Source organism: Phoenix dactylifera, chromosome 12 (genome assembly GCF_009389715.1).
Source record: "Phoenix dactylifera cultivar Barhee BC4 chromosome 12, palm_55x_up_171113_PBpolish2nd_filt_p, whole genome shotgun sequence".
NCBI classification, from domain to species: Eukaryota; Viridiplantae; Streptophyta; class Magnoliopsida; order Arecales; family Arecaceae; genus Phoenix; species Phoenix dactylifera.
The window spans coordinates 7,999,160-8,021,891 of record NC_052403.1 but is presented as its reverse complement, the minus strand read 5'-3'; the positions used below and the strand labels follow the sequence as shown (position 1 = coordinate 8,021,891).

Below are 22,732 nucleotides of genomic sequence, written 5' to 3'. Positions count from 1 at the left end.
GTTATATAATAGAAGTAGTATCAAATACACACCATCATAAGTCTTTGCATGCACAATAGCTAGAACTTTCTTATTTGGGTAACACCTTATTCACTAGTGTATGTAGCGGAAGTTATGTTATATAGAGAGATTTAAATTCCTTTATTGGTTGGAGAATTGATGGACAAAGTTCAACTTACTAGATGAGAAAAAAGTTATTTGCATCCATGGTGTTACCAAAGGAGGATAGCATGAGCTTACAAGAAGAGTCCGACCGCAAGAGTTCGAGCGAAATGTTTAGTTCTAAAAGAGGTTTGGTCGGATAATGTTAAAGAGAAGTTCAACATAAATGGCAAGAACCATTCTTTGTGAAAGTGGTCTACCCTAGAAATGCCTTGTACTGACCACCATGAACGGTAGAAATTTTTTTGTCCAATCAATATAGGCAATGTCAAGAAGTGTTATGGTTGAACCCTAGGAAAACCATAAGATAGCTCTCTTATTAAGAATCAGATAATGGAACGGGACTTTCTTTGTAACCTCATTAAAAACCCTCATAAAAAAAGAGAGAAAAGTGTAGAGAAGGAAAGAACAAAGGCCTAATATTTTATAAGGGGCATTTTTCAATTATTAAGGTCAAACTTTCTTCCACGAACTTCATTTCATGGTTGTAAATAGCATCCAAGTTGAGATACATAATATATATTAGAAGAGTAGGAATGTTTGCCTTCTTGTGAAGTTAAGTATTGATCCTCAATAAAAACCTAGTCACAAATGATGATATTTACGATCAAGTTCAAGACCTCCACATTATTTTGGTCCCATACCAAATATTGCCTCTTCTATTATAAACGCAGAGATATAACTTTTGAGATTGTGTTGCATGTACAAAAATTTAGATTTGATGCCCATTTTCATTTGACAAATGTAAACATATGGTGTTTTGATTCTAAGCTCTTTGAGCTCTCTGCCCAAATTTAATCTTGATTTATTGCACTCCATACAGGATAGCTAGATGGACTATTTTCGGCGACTTTATAACCGAAGGGATTGGCCGTTTGGGCACTATGAAATATGATGGTTTTGTAGGATCCTCTTAGCTGCTTTTCAAGATTTTTTAGTGCACCATTTTCATGCAAGAATAAGATTCATGAATCAGAAGATGATGATATGGTTCTTCTATTAGAATAATTTCAAAATATGGGCTTTCACTGATTGCGTATTTTTGTTTTTTTTATGTTTTAAAAGTCACATTCGGACTTTACAACATCAGGTTTGATACGATTTTATGAATATTAAACAACTTGGCAAATACTAATAAATTTATTCAGGAAATGAAACAGATGTTGTTGATCATAGACAGAAATAATAAAGGACCGAGAGGAAGAAATCCAGCGAATTAGATTTAGAAGTTTCGGGCTTTAGGATGAAAAAAACGAAATCTTGAAGATTTCTAAATAATTTTGCATGAAGGATTCTATTGGGCTTAACCATAGTACCATTCTGATCCATACGTCTAACCCGTTTTATAAAACAAAAATACGCAATCAGTGTAAGCCCATATTTTGAAATTATTCTAACATCTTCAGCCTCTTGACCTTTGAACCTTGCTTCATAAACAGCAAAGAACCAAAATGTCTCTTTCTTAGAACATAAGGCTTCTTCAATGGGAAGTTTTTTTTTTGAGTCAATACACTGAAGCGGGGGCTTATAGGAACTCTTTGAAGCTTCTTGGCGAGTCTTAAAATGCACCCCTGGCAGACGTTTTGTATCAACCGCTGGTATTCAATCCAATTTATATTTTGTTATTACGGGATACACTTCCTTTTTAGAGCAATGGCTATGTAAATGAATGCTTCTCCAAGTTTTTTTCTTGTTACATGTCTTGAAGGTTAGGAACCAATTCAAGTGACACCACCTTTATTGATTTGTCTATTGTGAGTGTGCTTATTATCAAAATGTTGTATCATGAACCAGAAAATTTTGGCTTTTTAACTATTCAATGCTCTTATCTATGTACTGCCAAGCAACCAAACAAAACAAAGCTTCTTCTTGATGCCCAAAGTATTTTGAATTTTCAGACCCATGCAAAAAAAAGATGTCTTTTAGTGTTAATTTTTTTCTCTTAGTAGCTTTCTCACGGTCTTCGAGACGACTGAGAATCCAGAACAAACCAACACAAAGATATAGATTTTAACTCAGAAATCAGTCACCATTCAAAGGCCAACATCTCCTTCCCGGGACTCACTATGGAGATGCCCTCATGGTTGACGTTTCTTGAGCCGCCCCAAATATGCTTTCTAGCCACTGTTGGTAAGCCACCAATTAGCTGTGTGTGTGAGTGATAAGAGAGATAGATAGATAGATAGAGAGAGAGAGAGAGATTTGATTGGCTTTAAGTCAGTGTAACCACACTTCAGGGATTCATGCTGAAAAAGTCTGCACAAATTTCAAATTGGGTTGCACCATCAGTCAATGAGATTAATTTGGTTGTACACAATAGATGTTATATGTATGATGGTGCAGTGGATTTAAAAGTAATTTCATCATTGAGCTAAGCTTTAGGACTCATCTGTGAGATGGACCTCATTATTATAAATAGAGTTGTATACATCAGTTTTAGATCAACGAGTTTTCTATATTTTTTTATTTTTTTTGAAGAATTCGCATTGAGCGGCTTGAAAAAAAATTTTCTTTTCCCCAATTGAGTCAAGTTTACCATAACTTTTTTTCAAAATTGGATTAGTTTACAAATATGAGCTCTCTGTTTGCTTTTCGGATGTCAGGCTATCCCACAAATTTGTACTCCTAAATCCTAATCTTGCTTCTTTCTCTTATTTTTTGCCAGAGCATTGGACGGTAGCTAGTGTTCAGCTTTCAGCCTTCATACTTTTCGAAAAGTCTTGCAACCTATGAAAAGTTCAGAAAAGTCCTGAGATTCTAGTGGGGATATCCATCAAGATAGGGGGGTTCTCTTGTCCAGACATTGATGCACAGGGTCAGGGTAGCCTCCTTGTATGATGGGTCTTTAGGAGATTGTAATGGAAGCCTTAACGTAGCCACCTCTGGAAAAGAGGCTTCTCAGCATTAGCCTTGAAATGAGGAAGAAGGGACAGTCCTCCATTTTGTCCTCAGAAGAATATATAACAGTTGAATGGCATCTTTTTCAGGAAAAGTATATACAGTTTGAGAGTGTATCTTGGTCCAGATCAAGTAACCTAATCCTACTAGTGGTCCGGATCTACACTTGATTAGATGAATAAAGCTAGATGCACCTGACCTAAGATTAATTGTAGCCAAAATCTCTCATTGAGCAACCGACACATGGAGATCGCTTGATGGAGTCCAGAGCTAAATCGAAACTTTTGAATTAAGCATCCGAGTTAATATTTGCAGGTAGAGAAAGGTAACCTTGGGAACTTTGGATCCGGTTCACAATCCTTAATGCTTGCATTTGTATTTTAAGAGTGATTACTAAGAAATTGAATGACTCAAATAGGCTTTTGCATATGCTCTTCAATGGTCTGCAAAGAAAGAATAATTAGGACTGAAGGATATATCCAACAAAAGTTACTCTCCAGCACTATAGAGATTTCACAAGATTCTTGATTCGTGATCCCCAGTCAATGTTGTCATGATTCAGGACCTTATCCAAAAAAATTAGCTGAAAAATATTACCTGGTTCTTTGGCTCTGTATAAGTACTTAATATTTATTTAGTGCATAGCTAAAATGGAATTGAACATACGCCTGCAAGAGTCCTCATATATTTTTCTTGCTTAAATCATGGCATTCCTTGCTGAGCTAAGGATCTAAAATTTATTTAATTTCAATCACAAAAATTACAATTAATTTACGAACCTAAATGGGCTTGTGCTATGGTGCTCCCTAGTCTACATCAGTTATGAATCGGATCCGTTCTGATACTATTTGTTAGGATCCAGGATTTTATCCAAAAAAACTAGTTGGAAAATATTATTTGGATTTTCCAATCTTATATAAATACCCAAGATTTATCAGTGCATATCTGATGTGGGACTAACCCATACGGATATTTACAAATGCATTTTGACTACTTCAATATCTCTATTGATGTTGAAGATTTTTCACACGCATTATCTGATTGCCGTATGTTTTCAACTGGCATTGGAACTTGAGCAATTAAATGGTGGAAAAGGTCTTAGATTCTTCCAGATAAATGAAGCATCAAAAGTGTAAGAATGCTTCGATCAGGATTTGCTTATGAAATCGATCTATACAAGTTGACTGCACCAATCTGCTAATTCTCTGTAAGCTCCGCCACTCATGCAGGGTAAAGTGTTCGCCAACAGTTCATGACTTGTTATCTAGTGTTGCTGTTTTTGTCTTGTTTTTGCTCCCTCCAATATTTGCAGATAATGACTTCACCAATTTCACAATTCAGTCATTTCTTATGCTTAAAATTCTGAACTTTTTTCAAGCTTGTGATGAATTTTTCACTCTTCCATGCACAAGTACAACTCTTTTGAACGCTTGACTTATGAGTGCCATCTTTGCAAGCATCAATAAAACATCAATCCAAGTCTATGCATGCAGTTTCCTTGAATTTTTGAAACTGATGCACTACAATTAGTCAAGCACACTAAAAAATTTAACTACCATTATATTCTAAAGTTGATAAGAGAAGAGTCCTACTATTGCTATCCAGATTGGAGTTGGCAAGATCAAATTGTGGTCCCATCTTATAGCTCTTCGGAATGCTCAACTATATCATGTGACTATTTTTGTTCCCTAAGTGGCCCTGTCACAACAGGGACAAACCTTGTGGTTCCCTATACTGATTATGATATGATATGATATGATATCCACGTACAGAAACACCATATAAGTATGATTCTCACCACCCCAACCATCCCCGGCTTATCCCTCCTTTTTCTACACTTATAATTCATAAGTTCAGAAATTTTGACATCTCCCATGAGACCCTTCTTTATCTTTGCCACCCTCATTACCATACTCTTCTTTCTTTCCTTGATCAAAAGCATTAAATCTCTGCAAGAAGAGGAACTATACCAAGATGAACAAGAGTCTGATAGAGTATATAATCTCCCTGGCCAACCCAAGAGCCCATCCCTCTCACATTTCTCAGGCTACATAACAGTCAACAGAGAGAATGGGAGGGCCCTCTTCTATTGGTTCTTTGAGGCTCAAAGTGAGCCCTCCAAGAGACCTCTTCTTCTTTGGCTCAATGGAGGTAATCATTTTTTTTTTCATCCTCAACAATCATGAGCAATAAATAGCCATACCATATGCATTTAATCATCTTTTATAGTTTGAACCGGAGTTGGTGTTTCGACCTCAAAAAGGAAGTTTCCTTTCTTCTTTTTTTTTTCTTCTTTCCTCTTGTTTTCTAGGCCCTGGTTGTTCATCAATAGGCTATGGGGCAGCTGTGGAGCTGGGTCCTCTCAGGGTTAAGAGACATGGAACAGGGCTTGAGTTCAATAAATATGCTTGGAATAAAGGTCTTATGACAATCCTACAGCATTTGCAATTCCTTTTATAATTCATGTCACTTTTGTGCTCTCCTACAGTAAGTTAATGGATCCATCAATCTGTTTTTTTTGGACTTTTTAAAGTCTCAAAGCAAACACATTAAGATATCTCTCTCAAATTTAAGTATATATTTTTAAGACTATGTTATGGTATTTATAACTGTCAGCAACTCAAATGTTTTGGTGTTCCCCTTCTTGCAGAAGCAAATTTGCTATTCTTAGAGTCCCCAATTGGAGTAGGGTTCTCCTACACCAATACTCCCTCTGACCTGAACAAACTAGAAGATGGATTTGTGGGTAATCAATTTTCCAATCTGTTTGAAAGATGCCATATATGTTCGTATGCATGTAAAAGTTGATGGTGTATAAATCAAACTTACTTTTTTCCCTTGGTTGTGACCATTGCAGCGGAGGATGCTTATAGCTTTCTACTGAATTGGTTCAGAATGTTTCCCCAGTACCAAGCCCAAGACTTCTATATATCAGGAGAGAGCTATGCAGGTAAGGCTAAAATCTAGCCTCACCAAAGCAACCAACACTCTAATTTTGCTTCACTGCTGAATTAATTGTTACACGTCAGCTTGTGCAATTAATTGATGGATCATAGAAGATTACTGGGTAAAAAAGTGGGGCAGGGCCACTTTAAGGACCCTGGTAAAAAAAAAAGCCGAAAAGACAAAGTGACTCTTAGTTTCTTTTTCTTTGAAGGAGCCAGAAGCCAGTGTGTCCCATTGTCTTTTAGCTAAACTTTTCTTTGGATACCATCCAAAAGTCAAATCAATCCTCAGGGTAGTGGATGGGCCCTCTTGTTTCAATACCCATAAAAGCTTCTTTTTTTTTTTATTAGTAAAACAAGGCATTGGTAACCATCCATATAGTTCTCTTTTTTCGAGTCAGAAGAAAATAGTACTCTTTCTTGCAGGTCACTATGTGCCCCAGCTAGCTGAGCTTGTCTATGACCGCAACAAGGACAGAAAAAACTACCCATATATCAACTTGAAAGGCTTCATTGTAAGTTTTAAAGATCTACCATCTGTTTCTACCTAGGAAACTTACATTTTTTGTCTATACAGTCATTCATATGTTTCCTTGCACCCTTCAGCATCCATATAATCCAAAAGACAAATAATAACAAAGAAAATGTGAATACTCCAGCATATAAAAGATGCACAACCATGTGTAACATGACAATCAAATTATGCTTGCGAGTGGATCGGGTTGGTCTGCATCTTGCCTTCTTTGATCCAACTTGAAGAATGGAACCAATTTGCTAGGTAGATTGGGTAGCTAGTTTGCTTCTTTAGTTAAGTTTGACAGGTTCTAAAGTTGAAGGAGTTGAGACTCGGTTGTTTTTGCGCTAACTTTTCTTGACTTTGACGAAGCTAGCTGAGACAAGCTTTATTTTGCGAGGTATTGCATGGTTGGATTTTGGCTTGTAATTTAAGACCCATCTCATTCTAGAGGTCTCAACTTTGGGTACAGATTAGATCCAAATCATGCTAAGTGTGGTCCAGTCCAAACTCAGTTCCATCTACTCACATCCTCCCACTTCACATGCAGCTTAAACTAGACAAACAGGTTTGGTTTTAGTACAATGGTTTTGCGCTTGATATTATTCCTCTAAGACATTTAGCAACTCTGGCATTGTCCTCACAAGCTTACAGATAGCGAGCAACTAAAAGTCTCCTTCTCCTGCTGTGAAAATAGTTATTCCTACCTCAAAGTCAACCTGCCTCAGTTGACTGATCATCTGTTTGCTTTCACCTGTATTCCACATTCCAATGGATGGATTGCAGGTTGGTAATCCTGAAACCGATGATTACTATGACTCGAAGGGACTGGTGGAGTACGCATGGAGCCATACGGTCGTGTCTGATCGAGCATACAGGCTTGTAAACAAGGTTTGTGATTTCAGGCTCTTCAACTGGACACATGAATGCAGCAATGCCATGAACATGGTCTTTGATCAGTACAAAGACATCGACATCTACAATATTTATGCACCTAAGTGTAACCTTGCTCAAGCATCATCGTCGACCTATGAAACTAATGCTAAGGTGACTTGTGAAACATATCATGATCAAACAAAGTAATTAGAACCTTGATATGAGATATTGCACAATTGTTTCTCTATTTATATGTAGGCCAAGTTGATTATTTTTGAGATTAGGCTGACATCAGTGAAAAATGTTTTTGAAGATGCAGAGAAGTTTCTTAAGGAAACTTCGAATGTACTCGGGTTATGATCCATGTTTCTCAAACTATGCTGAGGAATACTTCAATAAGCCTGATGTGCAGAAATCACTTCATGCACATGTTGGTGGAAAGATTAATGGAACGTGGCAAGTTTGCAAGTGAGTTTACCTACTAAAGAACCCTGTCATGTTATATATATATCATTTGCATGGGTAGGAATTTATTGATTTCAATATTTTTATCAGTGATTCCATATTGAACGCGTACAACTTCACTGTATCCTCTGTGCTTCCAATCTACTCGAAGCTCATCAAAGCTGGCCTAAGGATATGGGTTTACAGGTATGGTCTGTACCCTTTTTAACTCTCATTCTTCCTTTTTGTCTCCGTCAACTTTAGCCCAAAACACACTCATTCACGTAAAGGAAAAGCAAGAATTCGTATGATTCTTTCTTTCTTGCTTTCGTTCTTTTCATTTTAAATTAGTGGAAAAGCAAGATGATCATTGTCTGCTTTGTGTGAAAATAAATCTTTTAAGAAGCAAGGGGACTTTTTGAACCGACAAAGTATGATCTGAGAAGACACTAAGAATCTAGAATAAAATAGGTTTTGGAAAAAACTCCTATATCAGATCATTCCTGCCTTCACATAATGATTTCAGACCTTTTTTGGAGCTAATTCAAACATGTTATCCAACTTTACACTAAATCATGACACGCAGAACATTGCACATAATGAATGAGAACAATCAAAAGAATTTTGTATCGGTAAAATTTCTTGTCCCTGCACCATCCTTATTTGACTTACAAAATACTTGAAGCTAACCATATGATTTTGCTTGCATGGCATTGTTTACCTGTCATATTGAATATGAGTACATGATTCATAATTCGCTACAAGCCTCATCTAAATTAAACTTAATTTCGAACTTTCGGCATATAATTGGTCTAGAGTTAAAACTGAATGTTGATCACTAATGCGGTGAACCGCAGAATTTGAATAAATATACAGATCACAGGATATCTGGGCTGCTCCTTTGTAACCTTTCCAAGAAGAGATCACATATGATTTAGCTTGGGTTGTTTTGATTCTAGAGCTTGTCTCTCTCACTCGCTTGGACCCATGGGTTCACATACTTCGGTAGTGACTCTGTTTTAAAAGATTTTTTTTCTAGAGATGAAATAGTTAAAAAGAAATATTTAAAAAAGGAAGACAACAGCAAGTGGATAATTTGTTATTGTTTGTTGTGATGGTGGTGAGCGAGAGAGAGAGAGAGTGAGAGAAAGGTTTGCTGCATCACATAAATTTTGAGCAGATTCCCACAGAGCTGGCATAGTTGGTTACTAGTGCTTGTTGTTTTCTTCATGCATCTATCTTTCCATTCACCTGTTTCTTTTGGTCTCGTGAAGTGGAGACACAGATGGCAGGGTTCCAGTAATTGGGACAAGATACTGTGTGGAATCTCTGGGCCTCCCCCTCAAGTCTCAGTGGCAGCCTTGGTATCACAACAACCAGGTCAGTTAAATCAAACACTAAAATAGAACAGCATCTCTGAGCCAGAGAGACTGGGAGCCACTCTGAGCATAGCATTCACATGAAAAGATTCAGCTTTTCTGATGACTGATGCTGGAGTTCTGCAACTGCAGGTTGGTGGGAGGTTTGTGGAGTACCAAGGGCTGACCATGGCAACAGTCAGAGGAGCAGGCCATTTGGTGCCTCTCAGCATGCCTGCAGAGGCCCTTGTGCTCATCAACACCTTTTTGATGGGCCAACAGCTCCCCAAACACAAGTGATATCTCCATGCTCACAATTGTATGCCTTCTCTTTCTTCCTTGACAGAATGCATTTGTATATGTGTTGAAAGGGCATGGGGAATTTGGAATGAGGCCATGAGAAAGAACTGCTTGTTGGTCAGCGGAGAAAAAGTAAAATTGCTTGTAAAGCTCAGTTTCTTGTTGTTTGTGCCATGAAATTCTTATTTGTGCAACCTACAGCAAGTGGGGCTATTGCAAGGCTGTGTCCAAGCTGGACCTCAACAGTAAGGAGAACTATGCCCTTGGAAGCTTGCCAATATCTAGGCCTAAACCTGGCTGAAGTATATCTCAGCTGTCAGTAATTCCATTAGGGATGCCAATAGGCCCACTTAAAGCTGTGCATGTGAACTGCCAAGACCTCGCCATGTCTCTGAAAACCAAGATTGCTGAGGTCAAATTTATCTTAGTAGGCATAGGCATACTTCTAATCCTTTCTCTAATATATTTGAACCAAGATTAATCAGATACTGCGGTACCGGCGCATAACAATTATATTATCATCATGCAGTATGTATGGTACCTAATTACAGTTGAGTGGATTCTTATAACGATGGGCGATGAGACTATCCCTTTAATGATTTTTGGAAGAGTGGACTCTTCTAATGATGTAGTATTTGGAGCGATGACATGCTAAGAAGAACGGCACACCCAGAAGAGTAGTTGGGCAACAGAATTGGTTGAAGAGTAATGGATCAAGATCCTGGTGGGAGTTCAGTTGGCTTACACATAAGGATGGAGGATATATATATATATATATATATAACGAGTCCTTCGGTATTAAAATTCTCCATCTCCCCAATAGGAGAAAATATATTCAGAGTTGAAAAGGATTGTTGTGAAAGGACCATTGCACGTATATGTTTAGTCTTTGTACGGGCCAATGAGCTAAAATAATATTTTTTGACTGGTCTTTTTTAGTCATCATAAATAATATTAGAACAAAGTAGGCCCGCAGCTTATGTAAATTAGTGGACCTTGCTATAAAAGTCGTTTTATAGCTGATCATGGCCCGTTCATTGTATCAATGATTAGATTAGATTGGATTTGAACTCTTCACCTAGCAAGGATAACAAATCTTAATTCGGAGGGTAGACAAAATTATGATCTTGAGTAGTTATACAAAATTAAGAAATCTAAATAATATCTTTGGTTAGCTTTCAAACTGTAGCTCTCAATGTTGGAAACAATATACTGAAATTCAGTCAAATCTAGATAAAATCAACTATCTGATCATCCGATAATGTAGCACCCTTTTATTTCTCTTTTTCTTCTCCGTTTCTTTCTTATTTTCTTTTCTGTTTCCTATAGCCCATGTTACTCGGTTTCTCATGGTTACTATACTACCAGGCTAAGCTATTTTGGAAAACAAAAACACTGCCATATTATCTTATATTTTTTTTAAATTTTCAAATAAGGTGAGTCCCACATGAGGAGGGACTACACCAACAAAAAGCAATGCTAAACAGGGCCTTATTCAGCAACCAAAAACCAAACACGAATACGAATTACATAGTATTCATATGGACTGTATTGAAGCAAATTGAATATTATGGATCTAAGGCATGGATTGTGATGGGCTGTGTCATGAAACAATTTGTACAGGAATATGGAAGCATGCGTAGATTTAGAGGTTCTTCTGTGCCGCTAGGATGTCTTGAACTGCACATTTAAATGCTTTATCGCAACAAAAGGATTATTCTTTTCTGAAACTCATACCAAGGGCACTTCACCATGGTCTTTCTGAAGCATTTGGTAAGGCTACATGGCTAGGGAGTAGCAATCTGTAAATTGAAAGCGATCGTCTTACCTTCATCCAAGTTTTGCTGGGTGATGAAACTATCCCTTTAATGATTGGAATTCAGCTGCCTCATTCACGCAGAACCTTCTGCATTTCTTCATCTTAGCACAAGATTCTTCTGCATTTCTTAGGGAGTGGTTTCTTTATTGGTTCTCCAGCTTTTTTTCTTTTAATTATCAACATGAAAGATATGATATAGCTTATACGTCCAAGTTATGGATATATATGTTGGTAAGAGATAATATAGCTTGGTATAATCTGGAGTTGTTACAAGAGGTCAAGATGGGTTGTTATACCAAGAAGGTATAAACAGATTGGTTACATGATCTGTTGTAGCTGAAATTTAATCACTTATCATATGGAATTGTTCAGAAAAATAAAACTCTTATCATATGGAAAGAAGTATATATATATGTTGCCATCAAGGCTAAAAGTGAAAAGCAAAAGAGAAGGAAAGAAAAAAAGGTAAGAGGTAAAGAGACATGCACAAACATCCACTAACAAGATAAGAACGCATATGGCATAGAGCCAAAGACCAGTTATAAAGCATCACATGTAACAAATAACTTAGATAGCCATACTGCTTAGGAAAGGGAAGCAACAGTAAATGTGGAGCCAAGTGCACCACTTTAACCTAGAAGGATGATATCTTCTTAAGAAAGCACTGGTGAAGCTTGGTCCAAGGGAGGCACCATTGCCTCCATCTTCTTCTACTCCTCGAGCTCGAAAGCCGACGTCGGGTAGGTCCGGAAAAACCCTGCAGGGCCCTTGCAGGTCAGCTTCCCGGTCGGCGGGTCGTTGACGGAGATTTCGTTTAGACTGACCCAAATCAAGAGCTCTTTGGCCTTCACACCAGTCAGATTCTTGATCTTGCACTTCTCCACATAGGCAGTTATCTCAGGGCCATAGGAGACCAGCCTCCCTATCTTGCCAAAGCAATGCTCAATCTTCTTCCTTTGTTTGAGCCAAACAAAGCCAGTCTCCTCCACATAGCCGCACTCTATGATGTCCTTCAAGGGGAGGAGGCCCCTGGGGAGGCTTACTTCTTGGAGGAGGAACTTGGACTTCTCTTGGCAGATCTCATCGCCATAGTAGACCTCAGCCTTGGCCTTGAGCTCCTCTGTGATGAGAGTCATCTTTTGGGCTCTTTTGTCACCTTGCAGGTGGGCTTCCTTTGTGTGGGACTTGGGGTGGGGCTGCAAGAGGGAGTGCGACTGTGTTAATATAAGAAATTGGTGATCCAACTGCCCAGAAATTTCCAAATAATTTCGCTTCTACCTCTACCATTCTTATGTATGTGATGATGACATAGGTGGTTGGGAGGCAAGGTAATGCTTGACTTGGACACATTGTCCCAACCATACCAAAGCTAAGAAATCCGGAATGTGATCTTTAAATTGTGAGTCAGCTGGCATGAGATGTCGCTATTATTCTTAGAAATCTCAGAAAGAAGTACTAATTGGATGCCTTCTCGTTATGTAATTCCATAGATGTTTAAATGTAATTCTAATTTCTTTAAAAAATATAGCTCTAATATATTTTTTCATAATTCTTCAGAAACTTATGCCATACATTTTGCCTTTGTAATTAATGTAATTTTGCCCCAATCCAACTTTCTTTGAGACCTTACACTAATAGGGACATATACATCAGAACAGTACTTTGGTGGTGTTATACTTATAATCATCAGATTGTTATGTTGATTAGAGTGCCATGCAGATAGCCAAAATGCTTTAGAGCAATTTTTTCTCATTTTAATTCAACCTGAACTGGCTTGCTTTTAGCTTAATCATCTATAATTTCATAACCACAAATATGCTGCAGATGGCGTCATGGTGATTTTATGCACAAGGAGGGGCACTTTGATGATTTTGTCTTATCACAATAAATTGGTGTAGTTGGGAGAATAAATTGAAACGTGGACTTGTCCGCACCGTTGCCGTTTCGCTTTGAATGTCTTGTAATCATGTTTTTCTTGTGATAATAGCTAATTTCTAAGTTGTAGCTAACTTCCAATGAACATAATTATGCTCAAAATAATAAAATAAGGTATATAAATACCATCCTCTCTCTATTGCTTATCATAAATTACCTATGCATGCACCGCTCTTTTACATGCATGAATGTGTGTATTTGTGTATGCTGAGAGTATTATGAGAGTAGATCATATAAATATAATACCATTGAATATTTATTACCGTCATTTTGCTTTTTCAAAGTATTTTCTTGATATTAATTATTTTTTTTGAATCAATGTATTTGTACCAGGCTTGGAACACATGCTCACCCTTCAACTTAAAAGAAATGTTCTCATTTGGTTCGTAAGAGAAGGAGGAGAAAAAGTATGGTGAGTAGGAAAACAAAAAAATATTATTTGGTTGGAGTTTTTAAAGAAGAAAGATTAGAAAATAGCATTTTTATGAAAATAAGTTATCTTTGTTTCATTAAAAAAAAATCATTAAAGACATGAAAAAGCTATTTTTCTATTAGAAATTAGTATTTTTTTTTAAAAGTACTCATAAGCCATGAAAATCAATGGATACACTTTTTTTTTTTTATTAAGAGTATAATATGTGTTTTATACCACTTTTAGATGGACTATTTTCTCGTAATCAATCAAACATACTAAAATATTTTTTTAATATATTATATTTTTAAAAATTAATTTTTTAAAATAAATATTTAAATGAAAAATTTTGTTTTTTCTAATGTAACAAGAATGTTAACCCAACGGACAATGTCAACATGTGTTTTTCTCTTTCTGCATGCGACCTTTTGATCCCCCTGTACGTAGGATTGTTCTAAGAATCGACATTTGTCCTTACCCATCAATCATTTCAAAGCACCTAAAGCTATTAAAAAAAGAATCATTCAGAATCTGTTTCTATGTCACCCAAAACATGCTAAAAGCTTTTTAAGGAGAATCCAAATAGAACCAAAACATGCTAAGGCCATATTTGGAGAGCTTTTGGAGGGCCAAAAAGTACTTTCTGACCCTCCAAAAGTACTTTTAGATAAAAAATAGTGTTTGGTAAAATTTTTGAAAAGCTATTTCAGCTTTTGCGGGAAGTTGAAAGCAGCTTTTGGAGAGAAGCTCCAATTTGGAGCTTTTCGAAAACGTTATTTTCAGCTTTGTCGGGAAGCTATTTTTTGGACCAAAATATCCTAATTTAAATCGCACTTTTTTCCTCCAAAATTCTCATCTCGCCTCTTCCTCTCTCACCCATTCTCCCCCTCCCCCTCTCTATCTTCTTCTTCCTCTTAACGCCGCCGCCTCTGTTCCTTCTTCTTTTTCTTTTTTTTTCTTTTTTGTTTTGTTTTGGGAGCTCGTGGCTGCCCATGGTGGCAGCCACCATGCCGGCCACTACCCATGGCCAGTGACCCCTCTATATTTCAATGAAATAAAATAATAAATAAATAAAATAAATAAATAAAAAGAAAAATAATGAGTGAGTAGCAAATAATCTGATCTAAATAAATAAATAAATAAAAATATTAGTAATAAGTTAACCAATTTTATCACCTAGTTAGAAAATTTGTTAGAGAGATAAATAGTTATTAGAAGGATGAAAAATTAATTTACACTAATAATTATAATATTTTATATATTTATTATTATATTATACTATAAATATAATAGTATATTACATTATATCATAATACATTGATATGTTATGTTAAATAATTTAATATTATATTAATTATTATTTTATAATACATAATGTTATAGTACTATATTATAATAATATTATATTACATTACATTAATATTATACTATATCATATATTTATGTATTAATACATATTATATTCTATTATGCTCTATTGTATAATACTGGTAATGTCCTTTATAGTCATTTTGTCACACAAAAGTACTTTCTCAGTTTGTTTGCCAAACATATGTTAAAGTGTCACAGCACTTTAGAAAAAGAAAAAAACTTAATGTCTCAGTCTATAATTTTCTCTCGCCTTTTCTTTTGATAAATCCAAACATTGCCCAAAAAGATACATTGTAAATTTTCTGCTCCTAACCATCTTAAGACATGCTTTGTATCTATTTCTCTATCTCTGTAGAGTATTTTTTTCTTGACTTTGATGGCAATGCTCGTGCGAGATTAGTATAAGCGGCTGATATACTTGAAAAAGAAAAAAAAAAAAAAAAGAGTAAGGTGTGAAACGTGTTCTGGACAAGTATTTCATTTAATGACTCTAGGCTTTTTAAAGTTGGCGTTGCATCTGCCGCTGTCTCAACAACATTGCTCATGCAATGATGGAAGGAAGAAAATAATGCGTTAATGGCGCCACTTACCACCACCACATCCACCCACTTTTTGTTCCTTTTTTCTTTGATCTGGAAAGCTATCATATTTATTAGGGCGGCAAATGGGTGGGACTTTGGGGGAAGGCTTGATCCATACCTCGCCTAGTTACCTTCAGGTCATGATTTTGGACCCATTCAATTGATCGATGGACTGAAAGAAAATTGTAGACAGGTTTAAACTCCAAGATATTCGGGCTTGGATTGGGATCGGACCGGGTCAGATCCGTAATAGCAATTGTTTTAATAGTTAAAAATATAAGTGATCAAAAGGAGGCCAATAAGTTTGCATACTATAATTGTAAATAAGCATTCACTTAGATAAACCATGAATATTTAAGCACAACTGAGCCAAAGGAGAGGGGAGGAGAGGAGGTTGCTGATGAAAGGAATGGGATTAGTTTAAGCCATGGTTCATCCAACAAGTTGGAAAAGGCATTGTTTTTAATATTGAGGGGGGTGCTGTTATATATGATCGGATTTTATATGTTTGGATTAGATATGACTTAGGTCAGGTTGTTTTAACTTCTTCTCATCCAAAAAAACTAGCTGAAAGGTATTATTTAACTCTATTGGTGATGTATAAGTATCCAAAATCTTTCGAATGCATTCCTACATGGGTCCCTATAATAAATGTTTTTCAATGTAATTTTTGAACTATTGGTGGTCCATAGGAATAAGAATCAATGAAATTGTTTCCACCAAATCCTAGGAGAACACAGTGTCAAGCAAAGGCTTTGTCCTACTTGCTTGAAGTTGTAACTTTGGTGTTGTTGCTAATAACATTGTTGAAGTTTGTGGGCAGCTTACCCATGGATGCATCATTGATTTAAGGGCAGCCTAATATCTTGGTAGGCATCATTGATTGAGGGGCAGCTCATGGGAGGCATCATTGATTTAAGGACAGCTTAACATCTCGGGAGGCATCATTGACTCTGGGGCAGCTCAATATCTTGGGAGGCATCATTGATTCACGGTAGAGCTGATCAAAACCTGGGCCGGGCCGGGCTCTACAGCAGAAATTAGGCCCGATGGTTATGCCCAGGCCCGGCCCGACTGTCGGGCTTAAATTTTTGTCCAGGCCCGATCCGACTTTATAAATCTAGTTCTAAGCCCGTCTAGCCCGGCCCGACCCGACAGGCCCGATTTTTTCTTTGTTTGGAATCTGAAAATGGGCAAGAATGGCCCGACCAGGCCGGCCCAATTTTTTTGGTCGGGCTGCTTTTCTTGCCCAGGCCCGACCCATGGGCCTTTTTTTAATGCCCAAGCCCGAAAAATTTCGGGCCGGACTGGGCGGGCTGGGCGGGCCAGAAGGCCCATGATCAGCTCTAATTCACGGGCAACTCAACTTCTTAATGGGGTGGCCATTGCCAATAGGTACTGATAGGAGGTAAAATGGATCGTCTTACTCCAGCGTGGAACCACCCAATTCCTACCGAGCAGGCCAGGCCTCGACCCCGCTAAGAGTCGAGCCGATCTCGGCCCTGTCAACCTTGATCCTGTCGAAGATCCCGTGGATCTTCAGCAAAAAAGGAATGGTTCCTCCTCAAAGCTTTATATAGCCTACTTCAACGGCTCTGATCAGCCTGCCCAAACGGCCGAGCGGCCAGATCATGCCACACGGCAGATCCAGAAGCTTTCTTAGCAGATCTTCCTAAATCACGATATTAAAAATCGGTCATCATGATGGCCGCCTCGGAGGGGCGGGGCATTCGTGATTGGCTACTCGCGTACCATCAGGTAACGCCTCAAGAGGGAGCATGCACGCACGCATTCTAAAGCTCCCTCAACCACTTCTGTTTGGAATGATATGACGGATTTTCAGAACAAATCTGAAAATATATTTTTCGAATCCTCTGCCCGCGGGATTGATCTCTATGATTCATGCCGCCTCTAGCTAATGGCCAGCTGATCATAAATTGGCCTGAGACTTCAGGCAACGGTCGAGACTCTCATCCTATAAAAAGGAGATAGAGAAAGGCCCTCGATAAGAAAGAAGAGGCCATTGAAAGGCACTCTGAAACTCCTCCTAACTTCTCCAAAAACACTGTTAACTTGGCCATCGGAGGGATTTTGCCAGAATCATCGGCCAAGGCTTTGTGCAAGGAACCTGGAGCGCAGGAGGTGGCACCCTTTCTCCGTCCTGTTCGGCATCTTCTTGGCTTCCTCCGGCATGGTCACCCTCAGGCCAAATTTGAACCCCAACAGGTACCATGCATGGGAAGCCAGTTTGAACGAGGTGAGCACCTACAAATAGCTCTCCAGACAGGGGACTTACTTCGGCCTAGAGAGTAGTGGCTCTTGGAACCATTTGTACTTTGATGTTACCACATTAGCCCACAGTGGGTGCGAATTCAGGAGTAAACTTCCAGTTGCCCTCGTCGTCAGAGAAGCATGTCTCTGTCTCGAGTTATAGATACCAAAACCAACCTTCAGGTTATGGGCCGGATGACAGGAAAAAAAAAATATTCCAGCATTTTTTTTCTTTCATCAAATATGGGATCCACTGGAAAGTAAGGTAGCAATTTATGACCCGATCCACTCGAGAATGATCCATTTTAAGCATATTTGAGTTTGACATAAATAGGTTTGGATCGTAAATAAGTCAAACTATCTAAATCTATTTATTAAATAAGTTGGATTTAAGTTTAAACCTTTGAGATATTTAACCCATTTTGATCTATTTAATAATTAGATTCGGTTATGTCCTGATCCGTTTAACCTGTTTAAAATCTATTTAATCTTTTCAAAATTAGCTTAATATATTTCTAATTTGTTTAACCTGACCCGCTTAACTCGTTTAACTTGTTTAAATTCATTTAATCCATTAAAAATCCATCTAACTTATATAACTCCTATAACGTATTTAATAAATGTGTTATGTCGGTTGGATCGAGTTACCTATTTAATAAAAAAGTTGGAAACAAATTTAAAATTTTTATTTATTTAATAAATAGTTTGGATTTGAAAATTTTTGATCCGACCCTCATCTAATCCGACCTATATTTGACTCAATCCGACCTGATTGTCATCCCTATTAGAAAGTATAACAATAAAAGGATATCATTTTTTGAAGAAACTATTTCTGAACAGCAGATCCTGCAACCAATTAATAGTCTCATGTCAAGCCTTCCTAGCCAGCAAGCCAAGATATCATATTCTTGCTATCCAGCATAGTCACCACATCTAGACCATGTGTACCCGAAAATTTTGAGAGTTCTTTGAGGCTTTGGCGACAACTTACCAATTCAAACATATCACATTGGTCCAACTTCAGCTACAATTTAATTTTTGGTATTCTGTTACCAATGAACTCTGTATCCAACTCTTCATTAAAATTATATGCACATGGAATAAAGAATTACATATACTTGTTTCACATTTTTTAGGTCTACTTCAAGGTTGTCCACCAAAACCTACACAGAGCTTATGATCATTGCATGGGTGATGGAATGTTGCATGTTCACACAAACCCCAATTTTTTTCACTATTAAAAAAAAACCCCGAAGATTTTGCTTATTGCGACCATAAAGAGAGGTGCCAAGTAGGTTAGTTGGTGAAGTCACCCAATTCTAGATGAATTCCATCCCTCTTTGTTCTCAAAATAATAATAATAATAATAATGTAGATAAATCTAAAGTATCTTAAACATGGAAATATAATTTAAAACTTTGATGCTTGTATGAAGCAATGAAGGTGAGTGCAAACTTTGTGGCATCTAATGGTTATCATTAAGAACCATTAACCTTGTTCCAGAAAGAATCGGGGTTTATCCAGTGGAATTGAGAAGGGTAATAGCGGAGCTGGAAATGGGCCAGGCTTGCCCGAGAGGGCCGATCACCCAGCCCAAGAAAGACTAAGCTCAGACTCCGATTTTTAGCCTGGAAGTCCAAGTTGGCCCGATTTATTCCGGTCTTGATGAGATCCCGACTTGGGCCAGGCCCGTCATGAAACCGTTGGGCCTAAGCTCTAACATCCAGGGGATTTAGGAAAATGTGCGATCTAAGTATCAGATCGGAGAGGAGGAGGAGGGGGAAAGAGGGAGAGGAAAGGGCAAGGGGTTAGTGGGGGGAAGAGACCCAAACAGCATGGAATTGTATAAGAATGAAACTATAAGAATGTTCTTAGCTAAAAGAAGTGGCTAGGTCTTGCCCATTTAAATCTGAATTGGTTGTCAAGTTAAAGTTTATCAGGTGGAGGTTCACTCTCTAGGTGCCAATTTAGATTCATATTAAGCCAATAAGTACTAATGTTAACAATACTATTATAATAACAGCAACTCTCTAGGTGCCAATTTAGTTTCTTACCAAGCCAATATGTACTAATTTTGATAATACTATTATAACAACAACAACAATAGCGTCTAGTTGAATATGTAATTAACACAGTTTCTTGAGAGAGTATTGATTTATTTTAACATTGTTAATAAATAACTATTATTTTGTTTCAAAAAATATTTGGATAAAAGTTGGTCCTAACTCTTAACAAATAACAATCATTGATTTCATCCTAGCCACGAAACACCAATGTTTCTATGAAATGGCCATATCCTCAAAATAATGTTCACTCTTTGTTAAGTACCAACAAAACTAAAAAAGTTGAGGAGCATTTTGGCGCCTCAGTTTTCAAATGATTTTTTGATTTATAGCGACAATCTACTGAGAATATTAAGTCAGAATATTAAGTCATTTAGCCGGTCTAGGTGATGTTATCACCACAATTAAAATAGCAACAATTATTTACTGATTTAACTCTTTGACTGAATTTATTTGGGAATACAATAATAATTGCCATATCAATTATTATTTGCTACTAAGAGAAAAGATAAACAATAATTAAAAAATAAGGACATATTCGTTGAATTAGAAATATACTTTTTTTCAGCTAACAGAGAGATTTCTTTTCAGAAAAAAAAATTTTTTTGATGAAAAATGAAATGGGCAATTAGGGCCAATTATTCTCAATATGGGAGCACTTATAGCGGCCGTTAATGGCGGATTCTCCATTCCGCCGCATCCAAACCTCAGCCTCGATCTTCTCTCAAAAATCCCTTCTTTAACCCCAAATCTCTCCCCCAATCCAAAGGAAAGCCGATGAATTCCTCCAATTTTCCCAATGGATTCCTCCCTGACGACGTCGTGGTTCAAATTCTCGCGAGATTGCCCATCAAATCCCTCTTCAGATTCAAGTCCGTGTGCAAATTATGGCGGCGATTGCCCTCCGAGAAGCACTTCATCGACCTCTACTTCCAAACATCTGCCAAAGATCCTACCTTGCTGATCGAAATCCCCGATTCCATCCATCAATCATCCCGTCTCGTCCTCATCGATCGATTCCGGGAGGTGACAGCGCTTTCAATGGATTTCTTGAACGATAGGGTTAAGATCAGAGCCTCTTGCAACGGATTATTCTGCTGCGCTAGCATGAGGAATCGAGGGGTCTACTACGTTTGTAATCCGATGACCAGAGAGGTCCGAGCGCTGCCGAGGACGAGGGAGAGGCCCTTCACCAGGTGCCAGCCTGAGTACGAGGCTACCCTCGTCGGCTTTGCATTTGATCCGTTTTCTTGGACATTTCATGTGGTTCTCGCCGGCTTCCACCGCCACTTCGGCTACCGGCCCCAGGACCAGTTGGTCTGCCAGGTGTTCGATTCCAGAACCAATGCTTGGAGTCGAACCATTTCGTGTTTATACGAAGAATTCACCCATATGAATCGCAGCCAGGTCGTGTTCTCGAGCAAGTCGCTTCATTGGCTGACACATAACTGCACTTATGTTCTTGCTTTTGATTTAACAGGAGGAGCTTGGGGGAAGATTTGGCTGCCGGATGAGGTGTTGCTAACTAGATATGGCTCGAGAATTTATCTTCTGGAGCTGGAAGGGTTGGTGTCGGTGGTTCAGATATCAGGGGTCTGGATGAGTGTGTGGGTTTTGAGGGATCATGGGACTGACCAATGGAGTTTAGTGGATAAAGTGCATCTCCGATGCATCAATGGATACACAGCTAGTGTGTTCCCAATATGCCAGAGCAGAGATGCGATCTTCATGGCGACGCAGAAGAAGGTGTTGGTGTACGATCGGAGTGGCAAGGTGTGGAAGGAGGTATATGCTGTGAGAGGTGCTTCGACATACCCATTGTGGTTCTTTTCATATGCTTTCAAGTCCTCACTTTTTCCTTGCCGCCATTGAGGTGCGGAGTTTAAACAGAGGAATTACTGTTGGATACTTATTTTGACTGCTTCATAAGTATTATTGTATATATCTATGGATAGGTGCTGTAAATGGATTGACATGTCTAAGTAGTTTTTTATTTTATCACTTCTACTTTACTCTGATGTGTATGATTCTGGTTCAGATGAAATTATGAAATTCCTCAGTCAAGTTTTGTTGGATAGTGCTTGACTGCTGGTGAACTTGTGGCTTACTGGTTATTAAGATACCATGCTTTATGCTAATTTTATTAGATATCTCTCTCTAAAATAGAATTGAAATTATGAATTAGTATGTTGATAAGATGGCTATTGCAAGCTTGATAGATTTGTTTATACTTGCTTGTTCGTATCTTTTATATTCGTGTATATTCTTGTTAAAAGGGTGATGGTACTAGTTTAACAAACTTTATTGAAATATGAATTTTATTACTTAAAATTAAAATAATTAGTCAGGTTGAATGATAAAATGCTTCCTAGGAAAACAAAAGATTGCTAAATCTTTGTTGCTTTCATAGTGGACTACATATATTGTCTCAGCACATTGCCATGCCCAAACAACATAGCATAAATGATATTATTGCCATAATCCTTCTAATATCTCCCTTATATAGTATGTGGGAAATCCTCATCATTGTTATCTATGGAGAAGGAGGATGTTAAAAATTGAAGTCCAACAGGTTTCATCGAGGTGTATGATGATTTTTGAAAAAGATCAGGCTCATCACCAGATCAACAAACATGGAGATGTTATGAAGAGTTTGTATGCTAGTCCTCTTCTGGAATGTCTAAAATTTTTGGTTTTGGATGATGTTTTGTTAGTGCAAGACCAAATTTAATACTTTCTTTTGGGGGTCTAGTGACTAGTTCAAGCCAATCAAGACATTTCAA

The 22,732-nt window shown here is 37.7% G+C and overlaps 3 protein-coding genes across 6 annotated transcripts; 2 read left to right on the top strand and 1 right to left on the bottom strand.

The window, feature by feature from the left end:
• Positions 1-4,856: 4,856 nt before the first annotated feature.
• On the top strand, positions 4,857-9,651 carry LOC103719313 (serine carboxypeptidase-like 26). Of its 4 annotated transcripts, none has more exons than XM_039132544.1 (10): positions 4,857-5,211; positions 5,372-5,479; positions 5,711-5,806; positions 5,918-6,010; positions 6,432-6,520; positions 7,306-7,566; positions 7,715-7,863; positions 7,951-8,046; positions 9,125-9,219; positions 9,351-9,651. In XM_039132544.1, exons 1-10 carry the CDS (start codon positions 4,935-4,937, stop codon positions 9,563-9,565), a joined length of 1,479 nt encoding a protein of 492 aa, XP_038988472.1. In that variant the 5' UTR covers positions 4,857-4,934; the 3' UTR covers positions 9,566-9,651. The 4 variants fall into 4 exon arrangements, with proteins under 4 accessions (XP_038988472.1, XP_038988473.1, XP_038988471.1 ...); XM_039132545.1 differs by having other exon boundaries at positions 9,114-9,219; XM_039132543.1 differs by having other exon boundaries at positions 7,709-7,863.
• Positions 9,652-11,782: 2,131 nt separating this feature from the next.
• LOC103719312 lies at positions 11,783-12,569 on the bottom strand. The gene has a single exon (XM_008808500.4). It carries the CDS (start codon positions 12,450-12,452, stop codon positions 12,027-12,029), a length of 426 nt encoding a protein of 141 aa, XP_008806722.1. The 5' UTR covers positions 12,453-12,569; the 3' UTR covers positions 11,783-12,026.
• Positions 12,570-20,578: 8,009 nt separating this feature from the next.
• On the top strand, positions 20,579-22,067 carry LOC103719309 (F-box protein At5g49610). The gene is made up of 2 exons (XM_008808499.4): positions 20,579-21,356; positions 21,430-22,067. Exons 1-2 carry the CDS (start codon positions 20,727-20,729, stop codon positions 21,472-21,474), a joined length of 675 nt encoding a protein of 224 aa, XP_008806721.2. The 5' UTR covers positions 20,579-20,726; the 3' UTR covers positions 21,475-22,067.
• Positions 22,068-22,732: the final 665 nt, after the last annotated feature.